Source organism: Sinocyclocheilus rhinocerous, unplaced genomic scaffold, assembly GCF_001515625.1.
Source record: "Sinocyclocheilus rhinocerous isolate Xijiao unplaced genomic scaffold, SAMN03320098_v1.1 scaffold4011, whole genome shotgun sequence".
In the NCBI taxonomy this organism is placed as follows: domain Eukaryota; kingdom Metazoa; phylum Chordata; class Actinopteri; order Cypriniformes; family Cyprinidae; genus Sinocyclocheilus; species Sinocyclocheilus rhinocerous.
In genome coordinates this window covers 152,144-170,983 of record NW_015651497.1, presented here as the reverse complement: position 1 = coordinate 170,983, position 18,840 = coordinate 152,144, and the positions used below count along the sequence as shown (strand labels likewise).

Below are 18,840 nucleotides of genomic sequence, written 5' to 3'. Positions count from 1 at the left end.
GGAAAGGGTGACCTCTGATGGCTAGCAGACGGAAGTTCATGGACCGGATTCGTGACACCGGTTCCTCAAGTCCACTAGTCCCAATGCCCTTAATGATTTTAGACCAGTTGCTCTTACATCAATTTTAATTAAAACCCTTGAAAAACTGGTAAGGGAAGAAATTGGAAGGAAAACTGAACATACACTTGACCCTGTGCAATTTGCTTATAGGCCACATAGAGGAGTAGAGGACGCTACAGTTACGTTGTTGAACTTACTTGCTAAACACTTGGAGGGTAATGGGTCTCATGCTAGACTTTTATTCATTGATTTTTCATCTGCTTTTAACACAATCCAACCCCATGTTCTAATTAATAGGCTTTTAGAACAGTTTACATTGAGTAACAATATTGTGGGCTGGATTCTTGATTTTTTAACTAATAGGACACAGAGAGTAAGGGTGAATGGAACCCTGTCTGACGAAGTTTGTTCCTCTACGGGCTCCCCACAAGGATGTGTGCTTTCACCTCTATTATTTATTCTCTACACAAATATGTGTCAGAGTAAGTGGGAAAACAGGACTATTTTAAAGTATGCAGATGACACTGTTATTGTTAGTGAGCTTCAGGGCAATGAGACCAGCCATGGCCCGATTATTGATGACTTTATAAAGTGGTGTGAGGAGTCCTACCTCCAATTAAACTTATCTAAGACAAAAGATATGATTATTGATTTTAGGAAACAAGCCCACCCACATGAAGTTACATCTATTAAAAGTCAGAAAATAGAATCTGTGCAATCTTACAAATACCTTGGGACTATTATTGACTCTAAGTTGAACTTTGAAGCAAATTGTGAAGCAGTGTGTAAAAAGGGGCACCAGCGTCTGTTTTGTTTAAGGAAATTGGCCCATTTTCACATTGACAGGACCATGATGATGTTATTTTATCGTGCTTTTATTGAATCACTCTTAACATTTTCTCTGGTGTCTTGGTTTGGAAACTTGTCTGTAAAGAACAAGAATTCACTGAGTCAAATTGTTAGATGGTCTAGTAAGCTGATTGGGGAGTCACAGCTTAGTCCAGCATCCCTGTATACCAGACAGTTACAGCGGATGACTAACTCAATTTTAAATGATGACTCTCATCCTTTGAAGAATGAATTTAAACTTCTGCCATCTAGACGTAGATTTGTATTTCCGTATTGTAGAACTAAGCGGTATAAAAACAGCTTTGTGCCAGCAGGTATCACTCAGTTGAATAAGGATAGGTCTTAGGAACATTATTATTATTATTATTTTATTTTATTTGTGGTAATTTATTGTTTTTAGTCTAGGCGGTTTTTTAGTGATGCTGGGAACCTTAAAGCACTTTTATCATATATGTTGGTTAATGTTTGTGGTGTCTGTAAAATGTGAAAGATGTGAGAACTCATAACACTGCAAACCTAGTCTACCTATGTATATGTGAAGATTTTTCTTGTGTAGTGTTTTTATATCTTTGCAAGTGAATTCTTTGTGTCTGTGTTTTTGGATGCAATGTATCTGTTTAAAAAATAAATGCTGAGAGATTCAATGTTGTAGTTGTTGATTTCATAAAAAATCTGGTTCCAGATAGATATCCAGAACTTTTTGTCAAAGCAATAAAGTCCAGTAAACTCAAATAGTTAAGTTATGATGTTGAGGAAAAATTACTATTTTATGTCAGTTAGACTTGGTTCATGGTTGTGAAAACATGAAAAATTAAGTTCAACCAATGTTTTTCAGTTGACTTAACTAAAAATTTTAAATGCTCATTAATTGATACAGTGCGTTGGCTCAATTTACTGCAAGTTATTTCAACAACTACGTATAAGTTGAGTGAACTTAACACCTAATGTTTGCTAAACTTAACTGAGTCAATGCAACAAGATGACTTGACTAAGTCAAGTTGTGTCAACAAATCATTTTTTACAGTGTGGGTACAAATAAAGTGAACCTGAACCTGATAACCAAATAAAACATCTTTGTATAACAAAGAGAAACTCTGTGAAGAAAAAGCATGTACAAAGATACAGAAATCCTTCCAAAATAAAATTGTAGTCTATATCTGCATTCCCAAAAGAGATGAGATGAGAAGATTCGTCTCAGAAGAACAAAAAAAAGTCAATATATGGAAACATTTCTAAATAGATATTAACAGGTAAAAAAATATTAAGTAATTTATAAGAAACATCATTTACCCTATTAAATATTTAGATGACAAAGTCACACTTTTCTTCCATGGAATGTTATCAAACTGGCCATTCCAGGAGGACACAATGTATGGATCTCAGCCTGGAATAGTTAATTCATCTGTTCCGACAGGAAGAGGTATATATATATATATATATATATGCCCAATCGTTGAATGAAAAAGATGAGTTGTTGACAAAGAAAATTGGCATCTAACTAAGTCTTTAAGAAGAGTTATTGCCCCACAGGGAATAGCGTTTATTATAATGACGAAAATCCAGTGACAGGTAGGCTAATACATCTTCAAAAAAATCTTAATAGGAATGTATGTAACCATCAGAATTTATTAAATGAGAAACCAGAATAACATTATTAATGACTCAATCTGGGAAAAACAAAGATTTATTTTTTTATAAAGAATATCACCATTATTACAAATGAAATAGCCGTGAGGACTAAAATTGTTTATAAAGAAATAGCCGTGAGGACTAAAATTGTTTATAAATTAGGTGCCACGGGCAAAAGCTCTTCTTTATGAAAATTTGATCATTTAAGAGGCATTTTATGATATTGTATGATATTGTAATTACAATGACATTGTAGAACCCTAGAGAAAACAAGATTGGTAAGAATATTCCAAAATGAATCAGGGTTTGTTAAGTACTGCTTTAACCAATTTATCTTAAAAGTATAATAGAAAAGCCGAAGAATGAAGGGTTAATTTGAGCCCTGGAGTGACGTCACGATGTATCACATGTTTACGCCGCCAGATCCAGTGTGTGTGTGTGTGTGTGTGTGTGTGTGTGTGTGTGTGTGTCGCAGCCCTGTATGGAAAATGGAGACGCTACACCAGCACTGCACGAGCTAAAGATCAATTAGGCCTAGCTAATACTCATGTGATTTTTAAGACCAGACAAACTGGTATTAATAGCACCCAGGTTGAAACGCACACGGACACCGGCCAAGGCAACCATGGAAATCTTTGGGAATTCAGAGCGCTTTACGGTTTTTCCACCTCTGGAATTGGGAAATGACAACACGTCTCCGATACTTTATATGCAACTGTTTCATCTGTTTTAGGATCGCCGGCTTTCAACGAACATGATTTTATGGGCTCGTAGTTTTAGGTCGTAAGAAATGAGCGCAAACTGATCTGAGACACAAAACGATTAGTCAGCTAAGTTAGTTTCGTTGTGTATTTTAGTTGCTCTTGATTTTAATCTTAAAATTGTGGATTTTAGAAGTCTTAATAGATATGGGATTTTTTATACATAATTTATAACGTAGATGATATAATTTTATTATAACTTTTTTTTTTTTTTTTTTTTTGCAACGAGACAAACAACTTTAACTGTAAAAATGAGATCTCTGGCCCCGGGAATCAAACTCATTACTTCTTTCTCTAGAGACAGCTGGTGAGTAACAGGCCCATGTAAACACAACAGACATACAGATAACATGCTCTGTGATGTTAAATGTGTGTCCCATCATGTGGGATTTTATTGTAACAGACATGATTATTGTTTTTCGATTAGGCTATTGAATTTTAGCGCTGCTTAAGAGTTCCTCATTAATCTATAAAATATAATGTTTTTAGTAGTGCTAATATACATTTCACCTTGTAGAATACAGGCAAATTTTACAAATTTACTACTCTGGAAATTGAACCACAGTTTGTATGTGCACAACTTCATTTATTAAGAATCTTAAATCACAATTTAAACATAATTTATGAATATATGCGTACCTCATGAATGGAAAATAAGTACTTAAGTTAAAGTACAGTACTGTGACCTAAATGTTAGAGGTTTCTGTTTTGCAGCATGCATCGCCCTCAGAACTGATGTACACTGTGTTAAGCGTGCTTCCCCCACAGGAAATGTATAAAAACGTATAGATAGATAATTCAGTGTGTGTGTTTGCCTTAGGTGAGGCTGTTTTCCTGTAAGTCACATAGTGTGGTTTCATTTCTTTCACTGCCTGGCTGTTTTATTTAATACTACAGACACCTCCAGATTTCATTTTAACCACTGTTGATGCTTTTTGACTTGTAAATCTTTTATTTCAAGAACTTATTCCTTTTGATTAGGTACCGGTTCTTCATCCTCCTCCTTACGTTTGTCTTCTACACCACCTACCACCTCTCTCGAAAGCCTATCAGTATTGTCAAGGTAATAAAAAGTCAGAGACCTGGCAACTAAACATTAACTAGCTGCATGATAGGCCTAACCTGAAAAGAAGACATGCAACAAACAGGATTTTGTTATACTGATAAATCACATGGTTGTGTTTGCATGTAATAAATTAAGAGTAAAATGTGTTAAATGATAATTTTATGTTGTGACAGAGTCAGCTGCACAGAAACTGCTCTAATGTTATTCATCCAGCAGACCTCAACATCACTGACAATGACACCTGGTGTGATTGGGCTCCTTTTGGTGAGTTTGATTCTTTGCTTAAAATAGTTTGTGTTCTTGCTTATATCATATCTGTCCTACACTTAATCTCTCCATAAACTGCCATTCAAAAGTTTGGGGTCAGTGAGATTATTATTATTTTTTTCAAAGTCTCTTATATTTAATTGAGCAAAAAATACAGTAAAAACTTAAATGGTGACACATTAATGCAATTTAAAATATCTGTTTTCTATTGTAATATATTTTAAAATGTAATTTATTCCTGTGATGGCAAAGCTGAATTTTCAGGAGCCAGTCTTTAGTGTCACATGATCCTTCAAAAATCATTCTAATATACTGATTTGGTGCTCAAGAAACATTTCTTCTTATTATCAATGTTGAAAACAATTGTACTGCTTAATATTTTTGTGGAAACTGTGCACATATTTTTTTTCGGATTCTTTGATGAATAAAAAGTTCAAAAGAACAGAATTTATTTGAAATCGAAATCTTTTGTTGGATGTTGTTACTTTCAGTTTTGACCAGTTAATGTGCCCTTGCTGATAGAAAAAAAAACGTACTGTTTACTAGTTTATATTAACCCATCAATGTATTTCTTTGTTTAAATTCAGACCAGAACAATTACCGGAACCTGTTTGGAGTCTTGGACAACTGCTTCCTTGTTGCATATGCTATCGGCATGTTCTTTAGGTATGATATTGGGTTTTCTTGGTTAGATTTTCTTGGTTAGTGTGTTTAGCTTGAGGTATAACAGCTGGTTTTGAAATATTTTTGACAGTGGGATATTTGGAGAGCGTTTGCCCCTGCGTTACTACCTGAGCTCAGGGATGATTCTCAGTGGCATTTTCACTGCTCTGTTTGGCCTGGGCTTTTACTGGCAAATCCACTCTTTGTGGTATTATTGCTTAGTTCAGGTAAGCTAGTTCTCCTTTCTAAATTTAAAGGGGTCATGTGATGCGATTTCAAGTTTTCCTTTCTCTTTGGAGTGTTACAAGCGCTTGGTGCATAAAGAAGATCTGTAAAGTTGCAAAGACTAAAGTCTCAAATCCAAAGAGATATTCTTTATAAAAGTTAAGAGTCAGCCACGCCTACCTAAAACGGCTCGTTCTAACACGCCCCCACATGTCTATGTCACTATGTGGAAATATTAGCATAATGCCGCCCAAATGTGCATGCAAAGAAAGAAGGCGTGGTTTCAGGAACACCAGTAGTGGTGATGCAGCCATGTCAGGGAGACGGTGTGTGTTTCAGTGCGAAAGCAAAAGCACTTTATTTGGCCTTCCGGAAGTAGATGCAATTAGGAATCATTAGTTAAGATTTATTTACAACAGAACAGCACAACCCAGATGTTCGAATTTGTGTAACGCATTTTATGGACTACAGTTTTTTGAACCTAGAAGAGTACAAGGCTGGATGTGCAAAAAGGCTATTTCTAAAAAAAAAAAAAGCTTCTGAATCAGCGACTGTAATTATGTTTTGTTATTAGTTTAAGTATTTGCTATTGACTGTTCAAATGCAGAGTTTTGCGCAGCGCAGAGTAACGCATCGTGTGTGTGTGTGTGTGAGGGGAACAGGGTCACATCACAGGAGACTGAACAGCCTGTCAGAAATCATAGCACGTCAGCTGTCTTAACCGCGGCTTGTGTACTGCATCATCACTGTGTCTGTCACGCGACTCTGTTGCCCTTTCGGGCTTGAACTGATGGTAAAACTAACGACATTATTAACTGTCTTGATATTTACTTTGAAAGCTGAAGCGATTATGGTAAGGGGCGTTACATTTCCGACGCATGCTTGTGGTGTTCGGCCAATCACAATGCACTGGGTCAGCTGGCCAATCAGAGCAGACTGCGCTTGTCAAAAGAGGGGGCTTTGTTGAAAACGACGTGTTTGAGAGAGGCGGGGCATAGAGGACCTACAATAATGTACAGTATTTGAAAAATAATGTGTTTTTTTAACTTTAAAGCATGTCAACATATTCTGTTACACCAAATACACAAAATAATGATCTTTAAAATAGCATCATATGACCCCTTTAAGCCAATGTATCTCCAAAGGTGTATCAGTCCATCAAAGTACCAGAGCGAGCACCAGAATTTTACAATATGAAACCAAAAAAACAGAAGTGATTCTTTTCCAATGACACATTTCTTGTCACAAGGGAGTTTTAAAAAATTAAATCAAAAGTATGTTTGAATATTATCAAATAAAAACCTTATCAGTACGTGGTTGACGTGTACATCATCTTTTCTTAGCCCATTGTATTCCAGTCTTACAGCCCCAGAGTTATTTCATAGTAAATCTTTAGTCATGCTAGTATATGAGTCACATGCATAACACATGACCGAATCAGGCGTTTGCTTCTTGAACATGTCAAACCCATGTGCTCTTCAGACTTGCTGATTCCTATGTTTTTTTTTCTTTTACAGGCCTTAAATGGGCTGGTACAGACTACAGGCTGGCCGGCAGTGGTAGCGTGTGTTGGGAACTGGTTTGGGAAGGGAAAGTAGGTGACTGTTGTGTTATTTGCTGCTTCTCAGTTTGTGTGCTGTTGACAGTGCAGAATTGTATCTGCACTTTTTTTCACAAAAACAACTAAGTGCGGATCTAAATGATCTCTCTTGCTTCCACACTCCCAAACTGTTAATACTTGTCTACTGTGAACTGTTATTTTAAATGAAACCACAATTGTAACGCATTTTACTACAGCAATATGACAAATTTCAGAGTGAAAAAGGATATTTCACAAGAAAAATCGTGGCAATTCTTGATTTTTTTTATCCATCAGGAATTGTTTGGATGATGAAAACATGGTATTTAATTTTGGAACTAAGCCAGATGTGAACTGTAGTTAACAAAACGATTCATAAATCACTATTTATAAACAGTTTATTAACGTTATCCAATAGCCTGCATGGCCTAAGTGATGTCAAAGGAAGGCAGGGCAAGGTATTAAACTTGATTTTAAACAACTTCATTGTTGAATTGTGCACATTAAGATGTACACTATCGTTCAAAAGTTTGGGATCAGTAATTGATCAGAAATGACAGTACAGTAATGTATGATGTTACAAAAGATGTCTATTTCAAACAATGCTATTAAACTTCATAATCATCCAATAATCTCTTAAAATTCAAATTAGTTTCCAAAATTATATAAAGCAGCACAACTGTTGTTGAGGTCAATAATTGTAAGAAGAAATGTTTCATCATAACTTCTGAAGACACATGTGACACTGAAGACTGGAATAATACCTGCAGGAAATTAAGATTTGTCTTCACAGGAGTAAATTACACTTTAAGATATATTAAAATAGAACAGTTCTTTTTAATTTTAAGAATAGTTTACGATATTACTGTTTTTACTTTATCTCTGATCACATGAATGCAACCTTTGAGAGTATAAAAGACTTAGAAAAAGATATTTAAAAAAAAAAAATACACAGACATGGAATGGTAGTGTATTAATAAGCTGATTTCATGTTGACTTCAATCTGTGGCTCAGTGGTAGAGGATTGTGTTAGCAGTGCAAAAGGTCGTGGGTTCGATTCCCAGGGAACACACATACTGGTAAAAAAAAATGTATAGCCTGATTGCACTGTAAGTCGCTTTGGATAAAAGCGTCTGCTAAATGCATAAATGATTATTATTAAATTATTAAAAATTCCAAAATTGCTCTCTGACGCAGGCGTGGATTAATCATGGGCGTCTGGAATTCTCACACCTCAGTAGGAAACATTCTGGGCTCCCTCATTGCTGGGGTCTATGTGTCGTCCGCGTGGGGCCTGTCATTCATTGTGCCTGGTATCATCATCGCTGTTGCTGGAGTCATCTGTTTTTTGTTCCTGGTTGAAAGTAAGTCACACCTTAGATTGGAGGGAAATGTGCTATTATATGCCTGCGGGCTGTTTACAAAGACAGGAACAGAAGGGAAACAAAAACAAAGATTGTGCAACTAAATTACATGAGCAGAAATTTTCCATTACTTCAACTTAGAGATGGGCGTGTGTTTTTTTTTTTTTTATTGTAACCACTTCTGATAGTTACTATTTTATGATAGAAATTAAATAAAGATGACACAAACACAATACTAACTATCTGCAGATATAAAAGATATGTTCAACAAACTGAAGATTAATTTTGTGGAAGAAAAAAAAGTGCTACCTAAATCACAACGTTGTTTTTTTTTGTTTTTTTACAGAACCTGAAGATGTGAACTGTACTCCACCACAACACCATGTGAGTTCACTTACAATTAAAAAACTATGTAAAATATGTTGACTCCATGACCTACATATGTTACAATACCATTATTTCACTTGAATAAACAGCAGTGCTCCCGTCCCATTTGTGTTTTGTTTCTGTGATTATCCGAAGTTGCATTATTTACAAATTGATTATGTGAAAAGGCTGGTTAACACTCATTTACTGCCATTTGGTTACAATCGATAACATTTTTTGCCAAACTGAAAGCAATATTAAATATTTGCAGTACATTTGGCCTCTTTTTTGCAGCAAGAGAATTGAGCAAATGAATGTAACGTTGTCATGCTGCTGTGCGCCTGTAGTTCACAACACTGTAGTGAATCTGGTTGAGAAATGACCTGAGAATTGAAAGCAGAAGTAATTGTGAACATAGAGAAATCACATGTAACAATCTGCACGAGTTTACAAGCTTGAGAAGAGCTATGATAAAGCTGTCTGTTGAAATCTTTTGATCTGTGTGATTAACTATGTTGGTCTCAATGATTAAAGGCTGGATAACTTCAAATCTGAACAGATTTTAAACTCTAGGCATCATACACTTGCTGACATAGGAAAAACTAAATGAGTGAGGATCGTAAACTGAGAGACTGTCAAATACGACAAATTTACACAGAAATATGCAAATTGTTGACACTGCCACTCTATTCTGTTTCTATTCTGTCTACTTGTTTTCTTTTTATTCATTAAAAAATGACCCTCAAAACAGCATCTCTAAAGCGTCTGCTAAATGATTAAATGTAATGTAAATGTTGATAGGAGACACATGACCAGTAAAAACAGTCTTTGTTCTAAAATCAGATCAAAATATCAGATATGTATGATATCCTCTGACTGAAGCTAAAAAAAACTGATTCTGGGCCCACACTGTGATTTTCTGTGAAACTCTGATTGCCCAAAATCTGCAGGCTGACTCCTCCAGACTGAAAATTGGGGCAAAAATATATGCAAATGTCATGTAGTGTATTCCACCCTTAAGTATGTACTTAAAATACTGTCACTTAATGTTCTTCCTTTAACAAACACTTTTTATCTTCATTGATATAACACTAACAGTCTGTAATGTGTTTAGGAGAGTGTGGAGCAGGAGCCTCTACTGAGGAACTCGTCCAGTAATGAGGAGATCTTCAGCGCTAACACCTCCACAGCCGTGGAGACTGTGGAGGATCACACCGAAGCCATCAGCTTCTGCGGAGCGCTCAGGATTCCTGTGAGTGACCTGTTCTTCTCAGTTTTACACCCACAGCTGTTAGTCAGCGAATGTAAGGTGTTGTTTTGAAGAGACTGAGAGAGGAGCCAATCCTGTGAAGTGTCTGGTGTGCTTGGATCAGAAATAATGCTTTTGCTTTCTCAACCTAAATATAATTTTTTCTTAAAATAATAAAATGTTTAAGATTAAATCTGTTCTTAAAAGATTAAAGGGTTAGTTCACCCAAAAATGAAAATTCTGTCATTAATTACTCACCCTCGTGTTGTTCCAAACCCGTAAGACCTTCGTTCATCTTCGGAACACAATTTAAGATATTTTTGATTAAATCTGAGGGCTCTCTCTCCCTCCCATAGACAGCAAGGTAACTACCACGATCAAGGTCTAGAAAAGTACCAAGATGATCGACAAAGTAGTCCGTGTGACATCAGTGGTTCAACTGTAAAGTTACGAAGCTACGAGAACACTTGTGGACGCGCGTTCATGACAGTACCATGATGCGAGCGTGTGGCGGTGCCGGCGCTGACCCAGATCCGGCGTGATGACGTCATTACGCCGGATTTGGGTCAGCGCCGCCACACGCTCGCGTTATGATCAAGCGTTTGTAACTTTACAGTTGAACCACTGATGTCACACGGACTACTTTGTCGATCATCTTGGTACTTTTCTGGACCTTGAACGTGGTAGTTACCTTGCTGTCTATGGGAGGGTCAGAGAGCCCTCAGATTTCATCAAAAATATCTTAAATTGTGTTCCGAAGATGAACGGAGTTCTTACGGGTTTGGAACAACACGAGGGTGAGTAATTAATATCAGAATTTTCTTTTTTGGGTGAACTAACCCTTTAAGTCTTATCTAATGGTCTTTAAACAATACTCTGTTTGGGTCATTTGTCAGACAATTTTTGGATTTACATTTATTTATTTAGCAGTTGCTTCTTTATGCGAAGTAGCTAACACGAGGAATGCTACAAAATAAGCAATTCATCCTAATGAGTAATGTTAGAAATTAGGCAATATGATGTTGCAAATTTGGTCACAAGTGTACAAGTTGATAGAGAACAGTATCATTTACATTCAGTTGTTGCTAGGCATGTCCTGATATTGTCTTTTTTTTTTTTTGTGCTCCTGATTCAATCCAAGTCATTGAATATTGAGTATCTGCCGATCCCGAGTAATCCCCTAGCTGGTGGACAGGAGTAAATACCATCCTGTCATTTTTGCTCATCGTGTTGTTTTCTTCCTGCAGGGTGTGGTGGAGTTCTCCTTATGTTTGCTTTTTGCCAAGCTGGTCAGCTACACCTTTCTCTACTGGCTTCCTTTATACATCGCTAATGTTGGTAAGAATCCTTCATCAGATTCTCTCATATTTACTCAGTTCTTAGGCACAAATGAACTGTCAAAAAAGTCACTGAGGCTGCTCTCTCTTAGCTCATTTTGATCCTAAAGAAGCTGGGGACCTGTCTACGCTGTTTGATGTTGGAGGAATTGTGGGTAAGTATGTGGTATTTAAATTATTTCTAGGAATAAGATATATCTAAGGGTGATTCTTGAGATTGGTGGTACTATAAGGGTTTTTTCTGTGTTAGGTGGCATCCTGGCTGGATTGATATCTGACTACAGTGGAGGCAGAGCCACTACTTGCTGTGCCATGTTGATCATTGCTGCTCCAATGGTTAGTCGAACTGTTCTCTTTTTTCTTTCTGTCTTTCTTTCTTTGCTCAGACTTTGGGCAAAATGCAAACATCTGTTTCAACAAGATGTTGCAGATTGATTTCATCTATTAAGAGTATGTAAAAGCATTATTAAAACACACGCATGTTTATTTGCTAGCTTTATGGACCATAAAATTTACACTTGGGAGTTAATATCAGTTTTAATATGCAATGCTTATGTCCAGTGGCACTGTACATTCGCCTGGTCAAAACAAAAACAAAAAGAGCAGCTACAGAATCTGAAGTGTTGTCTGTAAATCTTGAAGCTTGCTCAGAGTTTTTACAGACATCTGTAATCTTGTGCACCCAAAACCCTCAAGCTCGAGTTTACCTGTGAACCTGTGTAAACGCATGGACGGGTTTCTCTTTCCTTTGAGATCTGCTGCTTATTCATGTTTGCTTTTCTTCTTCAAGCTGTTCCTGTACAATAAGATCGGGCAGAACGGCTTGCCAACCACCATTGGTGAGTATGGAGTACATGGCTTTTGTACTTGCATATAAATTAATAATTTGATACAATGCACTTATTGTGTACATACATGGTTTGCATTGTACTTATATTTAAAAAAATACCTGCATGTAATTACATCTGTAATTAATTTCTGTAGTTACATTTATAATTACACTGTTGACCCATCCCTTACAACTTAACCCACCCTTAAACCTACCCATAACCTAACCTTACCCGTATCCCACCTCAATAGCAGCAAAAATGATTTGCAATACAATATGAACACAATAAATACATAGTACTTATTTTTGATGTAAGTACATAGTAGTTAAGGCCACCTAATATAAAGTGTGACCAGTTTTTTATGTAAAATTTAAGTTTGCCTTTGAAACATAATAGTAATCATAATATTGTATAATGTCAAGTATAAGGGGATCAGATGATAATTATCAAATAAGGTGCCATATTGACAACAGATAAACAAAATAAATTAAAAAAAAATTTTTTTTTTTTTTTTGTCTGTATCTCCTCCTCTGCCCTTTTCGAACCTGCAGGCATGTTGCTGTGGTGTGGTGCTCTCGTGAATGGACCCTACGCCCTCATCACCACTGCTGTATCAGCTGACTTAGTAAGCACTGGGCACCTTTCCTCCATGTGCTCTTCACATGGATATTTGTAAAGTCTTAAAAAAAAGGTTCAAAACCGATACGTTGGGACCAGCCTACAAGTCCTGCCGTCAATAACTGATCAATAAACTATTTTGTAATGCAACAAGCACTTTGTGTTGTACATTTCATAATGTTTTTTTTTATCCTTTAGGGAACCCATGAGTGCCTGAGAGGGAACTCCAGAGCACTGTCCACTGTGACCGCCATTATTGACGGCACTGGATCTATAGGTATGCAGAGAATGTGGCTTTTTTTTTCTTCTTGAGCTTGATACTGACTTAATAAAGTCAAGCTTTGAATGCACTTTGTGTTATAATCCGGCAGTGAATATTACATTTGCAAATCGAGCAACATTTTTAAAAGGTTATTGACAGTCAATAAAAATGTAACATTCAGAAACCAGTGTTTGTTTTGAAAACGTCCCACTGTCCTGCAATGGCAGTCACATGTTGTGAAATGTGTTTAATGGGCTCTAGGTGCCGCTGTTGGGCCTCTGTTGGCTGGTCTGATCTCTCCCACCGGATGGAATAATGTTTTCTATATGCTCATTGCTGCTGATGTGCTGGCCTGTCTGGTGAGACTAAAAGCTGATGTGTATTATTATTTTTGTTATTGTTGATTATATTGTTATTTATAATATTATCCAATAAATAATAGGTAATTTTCTGTTCTCATGATGAACGTGTTTTCTGGCTGGTGTTTCACTGTCATCTCTTGTTCTTGTTTGTGTAGCTGTTGTCCAGGCTCGTGTATAAGGAGGTCAGAGGATGGTGTGGATACACTACAAGGCTGAGAGGGTAAATGTGTGTTTATGGTGAAATATGTAAGAAGCTTGTGAAAACATGCATCTAAATACACTATATACACTACCGGTCAAAAGTTTAGAATGATGAAAAATGTATTTATTTTTATGTATTTGAAAAATGACTCTTATTGCTCACCAAGGCTGTATTTATTTGATGCATAATACAGTAAAAACAGTAATATTGTGAAATATTATTACAATTTAAAATAACCATTTTCTATTTGAATAGATTTTAGAATGTAATATATTCCTGTGGCGGTAAAGCTGAATTTTCAGCATCATTACTTCAGTCTTCAGTGTCATATGATCTTTCAGAAATGATTCTAATATGCTGGTTTGACGCTCAAGAAACATTTGCTATTATTATCAATGTTGAAAACCACTTTTGATGCTTAATGTGTTTGTGAAAACAATGTTCCACTATCATTCAATAGTTTGTAATAATAAAAAAAAGAAAGTAAAGAAAACATAAATTAACACTTTTATTCAGCCAGGATGCAGTAAATTAAGGAATTTAAGTGACAAAGACATTTTGTAATGTTAATCTAACAACAGCACTCTATCTACTTGTTTTCTTTTTGTTTAATAAAAAACTAGACCCTCTAACAATTGCATTCTCTATTCAGTTTTTATTCTAACTACTTGTATTATTTTATTTTAAAAATTGACCCTCTAACACTAGTGTTCTCTATTCTTTTTCTATTTTATCTACTTGTTTTCTTTTTATTTATTATAAAAAAAAATAATAGTACTGTGTTAGACTAACCAAGGCTTGTCACGGCACTTACATATTGTTACATTTTGTTGGTTTTGATTGCAAGTCGTTTTGGATAAGTGTCTGCTAATAAATGACTAAATGTAAATGTAATGTTACAAAAGACTTCTAATACAAATTGTGACGTTATTGGCAGATGACTTTATTAAGGTTTATATTTGACCTTCTATTTTTAGCTAGTGGCTTTTAAATATCCTGAATGGTGCTGATTGCCATTACATGTACTTGATATTAGTGGCTGCCAAAAATGTAGAGCGTCATGACCTAAGAGACGCTGTACTTTAATTAATTGGGCCTTCCTGCCTTTTAATATGATTCAGTGGAGGCTATTTTTAGTGGTTGCAAGGCAATCACAATTACTCCAAGAGGCTGCGACCCGCCTCGGGATTTGTTAGTTTTCACTGTGTTCCCAAATGACTGGCAGAGATCTGTGTGTCGAGGTGGAAAATGATGTATGCACTTCAAGTGCAATATCATTACGTCTCTGACACCCTTGTAATTATCGTTCAGTTTTTGGCTTTTAACCATAAAAAAAGCTTGATTTGTGCTAAGCCATTTTTTTGTGCTTTTTTTATCATATTGAAATGCATGCATTACACTAATGGTCTCCGCTATCCACTTTAGACATTTTGTCAAATGAGCCGGCGGTAATTATTTGGTCTTGTTTGTATTTTTTTTTTACACTGCTAGAATCTGATGATTAAAAGGGAAGCGTTTAATTTTGCACCATGTGTTTGCAGTGGTTTCATCTGCTCTTTTCTTCCAGGTTCAAAGAGATCTGAGCCGCCCGTCGAACAAGAGAATATCACACCTGTGACGGAAAATGACCTGCAGCATAACGACAAAAAGGGACCATGGATTGAGGCAACACACCAAGCCTTTTTATGCCCAAGGGTTATTTTATATGAAAATTGTAACATAAGACTTTCATCCTTTTATACTGACAATGGAACAAAGCTCAGCTGCTGCAGTGAAGGAGGAGGAGAGTTACACACACCCTCGTCCACACGTGGCCTGAGTGGGACAAACACAACAGGATCACTAAGCGTCTTCATTTTAATACAGGATGTTTTTAGTGACTGCTCAATACAAATGTACCTTTTTTTCTAGAATTAAAATATGCCATCGGTGCTTTGTCCTTTTATGTCATTCGTACGTTTCCTGTTTGTTATTGGCCTGGCTAGCTGTGAATCTTATCAGCAGTAATGATTAAACAGAGCCTGAATATGTATTGTAATAGATACTGAGGTCATATTCATGTGCATACACACTTAATCACTCTCAACTTCATTAAAATACCAGGTGGCTCCAAGCATCCCAAGAGAACCTCTTGGCTTTATTCTCTGAGGCTGTGTATGTGTGGATGCACGTTACTGGTAGCTGGTTTTCTAGCTTTAGGGTATAGATACTATCAGCTCCTGTCAAAATGAGAAATCGTGTGAAAGGCAAACAGTCATATCTGCAGAATAATGCTCTGTGATAAATTTTTTCTGGACAGTTTAAGCCGTGTTATTAGTCATTACATTTTTTTTTAAATATTCAGTTATGATTAATAATGTTACTTTATTTATGTTAATTTATTGATTATAAAAAAGGTCATGTCCAGGTCATGTCATACTGTATGGGGCAAGTTGTTACAATACTACAAATTTCTAACAGTAAAACATGAGAAACATTGAAAAAAACAATTAATTAAACAGTAAAAATGTACAAGATAACATATGAAAGTATAACGCCATCGTTTTGTACAACAGAAATCATAATCAGTTTTGTAATTAATGGATTAATTAATAAATTGTAACTATACATTTTAACATTTTCAGTTTGCCCTAACCTGATATTTATGAAAATTATACACTTTGATTAAAATCTACACTACCATTTAAAAGTTTGCGTGCGGTCAGTGAGGGTTTTCTTTTTTTATTTTGAAAGAAATACTTAAAAAAAAAAAATTTTTTAGCAAGGACACATTAAATTAAACATGGCAATAAGGACACAATATTACATGTATTAACTGTATTTTATAAATAATTGTAGTTGTGTAAATTCATTAATTGGAGGTGGGACCATACCATGCAAAATTTTACGTAAAATATCTGCAAATTTAATCATATTTGCCCATAAAAACCCTTTTATCCAATGTTTTCAAAGCCTGCTTATAGAGTCTTTCTATTGGTTGTAAAGTAGTCCCACCTGTCTGTGTCCAACTGGTGAGACAGTAATTTGTGTGTGATCATAGCATTAATATATAACTTTGAAGCTTCAGTGGTTAAATTATTTCTAATATGTCTTAAATTTTTCAGATTAAATTTAATTCTATTCTCAACTTTTTTAACTTGTTTTTTGAATGTGAGTCAAGTATTACTGTATACCTAAATATTTATACTTATGTACTACTGATAACCTTCTACCTGCTACTGTAACATCTGGGTCCGGATCTCTATTTGCAGACTTTGAAAAAAAAACATACATACAGTTTTACTAACATTAAGATGTAAACATGAATTTTTTAACCACTTAGTAATATTAAGCATTTCTGCTGATAATTCTTCTGCAGCTTGCTTTTTACTTTTAGCATGCAAGTATATGTTGTTTCACAAACATCAGGCAAGTCAATAATATACAAACTGAATAACAAAGGACCTGATATTGAACCTTGAGGTACACCAACTGAATTAGTAACTAATTGTGAAATTTTATGGCCTACTCGAACACACTGTTGTCTGTCAGTTAAACATGATCTTATCCATTTAAATACTTTTGTTGAAAAATGATAATTTGATAACTTATTAATTATAACCACATGATTTACTGTCAAATGCTTAATGTGTTAAACAGCTCCCACCACGCCACCTTTATCCAATTTTGATTTAATATTTTCTAAAAGAAAACAATTCGTAGTTTGTGTTGAATGATACTTTCGAAAACCAAACTGCATCGGATGCAATGAGAACAGAGTACTGTTCAAATGTGATATTATCTGTTCAGAAATTCATTTTTCTGCAATTTTGGAGGCTGCTGGAAGAGTACTAATGGGTTTATAATTGCTTATTATTATTTAAGTGTAATTACTGCAGTACAGTATACACACACAAACACACATACTGTATATATATATATATATATATATATATATACAGAGCTGGGTAGATTACTTACAAATTGTAATCCGTTACTGATGCCAAATTACAGATTGTAGTTAGTAATGTAATCCATTGCATTACACATTTTAGGTAATATAATCAGACTACTTTTAGATTACTTTTAGATTACTTTTGATCTCTTTTATCACATTGATTTAAATAGGATAATCCTGTAACCATATTGACATAAAAATACAAAGAGTAAGAAAATATATTCCATTTGTTGTTATCCACAATATGAATTGCATTAAACAATATTACATGTTTGTGAAGGAACTGCAGGGGGTTTATGAGTTTAATGAAAAGCTAATACTTAATTAAATCCTAAAAATGTCAAATTAAAATAAATAATTTTAAAATCAATCAAAATAAAAACTTACTTAAAATAAATATTTTATTTGTTTACCTGCATGTCATGTGACCGTAACGAATGTCAGAGAACTGAACATGCAAATGTGATACTTAACTATTAAAATATTTATTTTTAAATATCAGGGGTACTTCAAGTAAATATATTAAGTGAAAGAGGATCAGATGACCAAAAAAAAAAAAAAGTTTATGAATTTGTGCATTTTAAAGTGTTTGAAAAACAAAAGCCTTCCAAAGACATAGAAATACATGGTTAAACAAGCTACAGAGTGATAATTCAAATTAATGTCTTCATCAATAGTTGATTCAATGCTGAAACACTTTTTAAGTCTGAAATTATTTTTGTAAATCCAGTTGTCAAATGACTGGTCTTTGTGTGAATGTCCATAAAACTGGAAGCCTGGAAACTGGAAAATTTAAAAGATGAAAAAGTGGAATTTGGGAGATATCAATAAATTATGAATAATGTATTGTTATTATGTAAATAACATGTAATCATGTAATCCATAAAAAAGTAGCTAGTCTGATTAGAGTACTTTAAAATGTAATTTAATCTGATTACAAGTACTTAACTTCGTAATCCGTATCCAGATTTTAAAAAATTTAATTTCTAATCATAATTGATGAAGTATAAGGAAAATTGTAAACAACACAGCAAGCATTCAAGTATTCTTTATTGAGAAAGTTTGGGTAGATAGATATTGCATGTGTCATGAAAACAAACAGTGCTGGATAGATACGTGTGTCGCCTCCAAGCAGTAGATGACATGGAGTACATAGTCAGCTCTCCGCTCGAACAGTTCCTTGGCAACGCTGGAGAGCAGGAGTGAGTGATAGC

The 18,840-nt window shown here is 35.1% G+C and overlaps 1 protein-coding gene across 2 annotated transcripts; it reads left to right on the top strand.

Annotated features, from left to right (window-relative positions):
* The first annotated feature begins 2,972 nt into the window (after window positions 1–2,972).
* slc37a2 (solute carrier family 37 member 2) lies at window positions 2,973–16,313 on the top strand. Of its 2 annotated transcripts, none has more exons than XM_016518339.1 (18): window positions 2,973–3,606; window positions 4,281–4,362; window positions 4,539–4,629; window positions 5,220–5,298; window positions 5,387–5,522; window positions 7,038–7,114; window positions 8,297–8,463; window positions 8,810–8,847; window positions 9,944–10,081; window positions 11,326–11,416; window positions 11,508–11,570; window positions 11,666–11,751; window positions 12,206–12,254; window positions 12,797–12,870; window positions 13,062–13,140; window positions 13,387–13,484; window positions 13,643–13,707; window positions 15,257–16,313. In XM_016518339.1, exons 1-18 carry the CDS (start codon window positions 3,551–3,553, stop codon window positions 15,270–15,272), a joined length of 1,485 nt encoding a protein of 494 aa, XP_016373825.1. In that variant the 5' UTR covers window positions 2,973–3,550; the 3' UTR covers window positions 15,273–16,313. The 2 variants fall into 2 exon arrangements, with proteins under 2 accessions (XP_016373825.1, XP_016373826.1); XM_016518340.1 differs by having other exon boundaries at window positions 13,643–13,733.
* The last annotated feature ends 2,527 nt before the right edge of the window (window positions 16,314–18,840 follow it).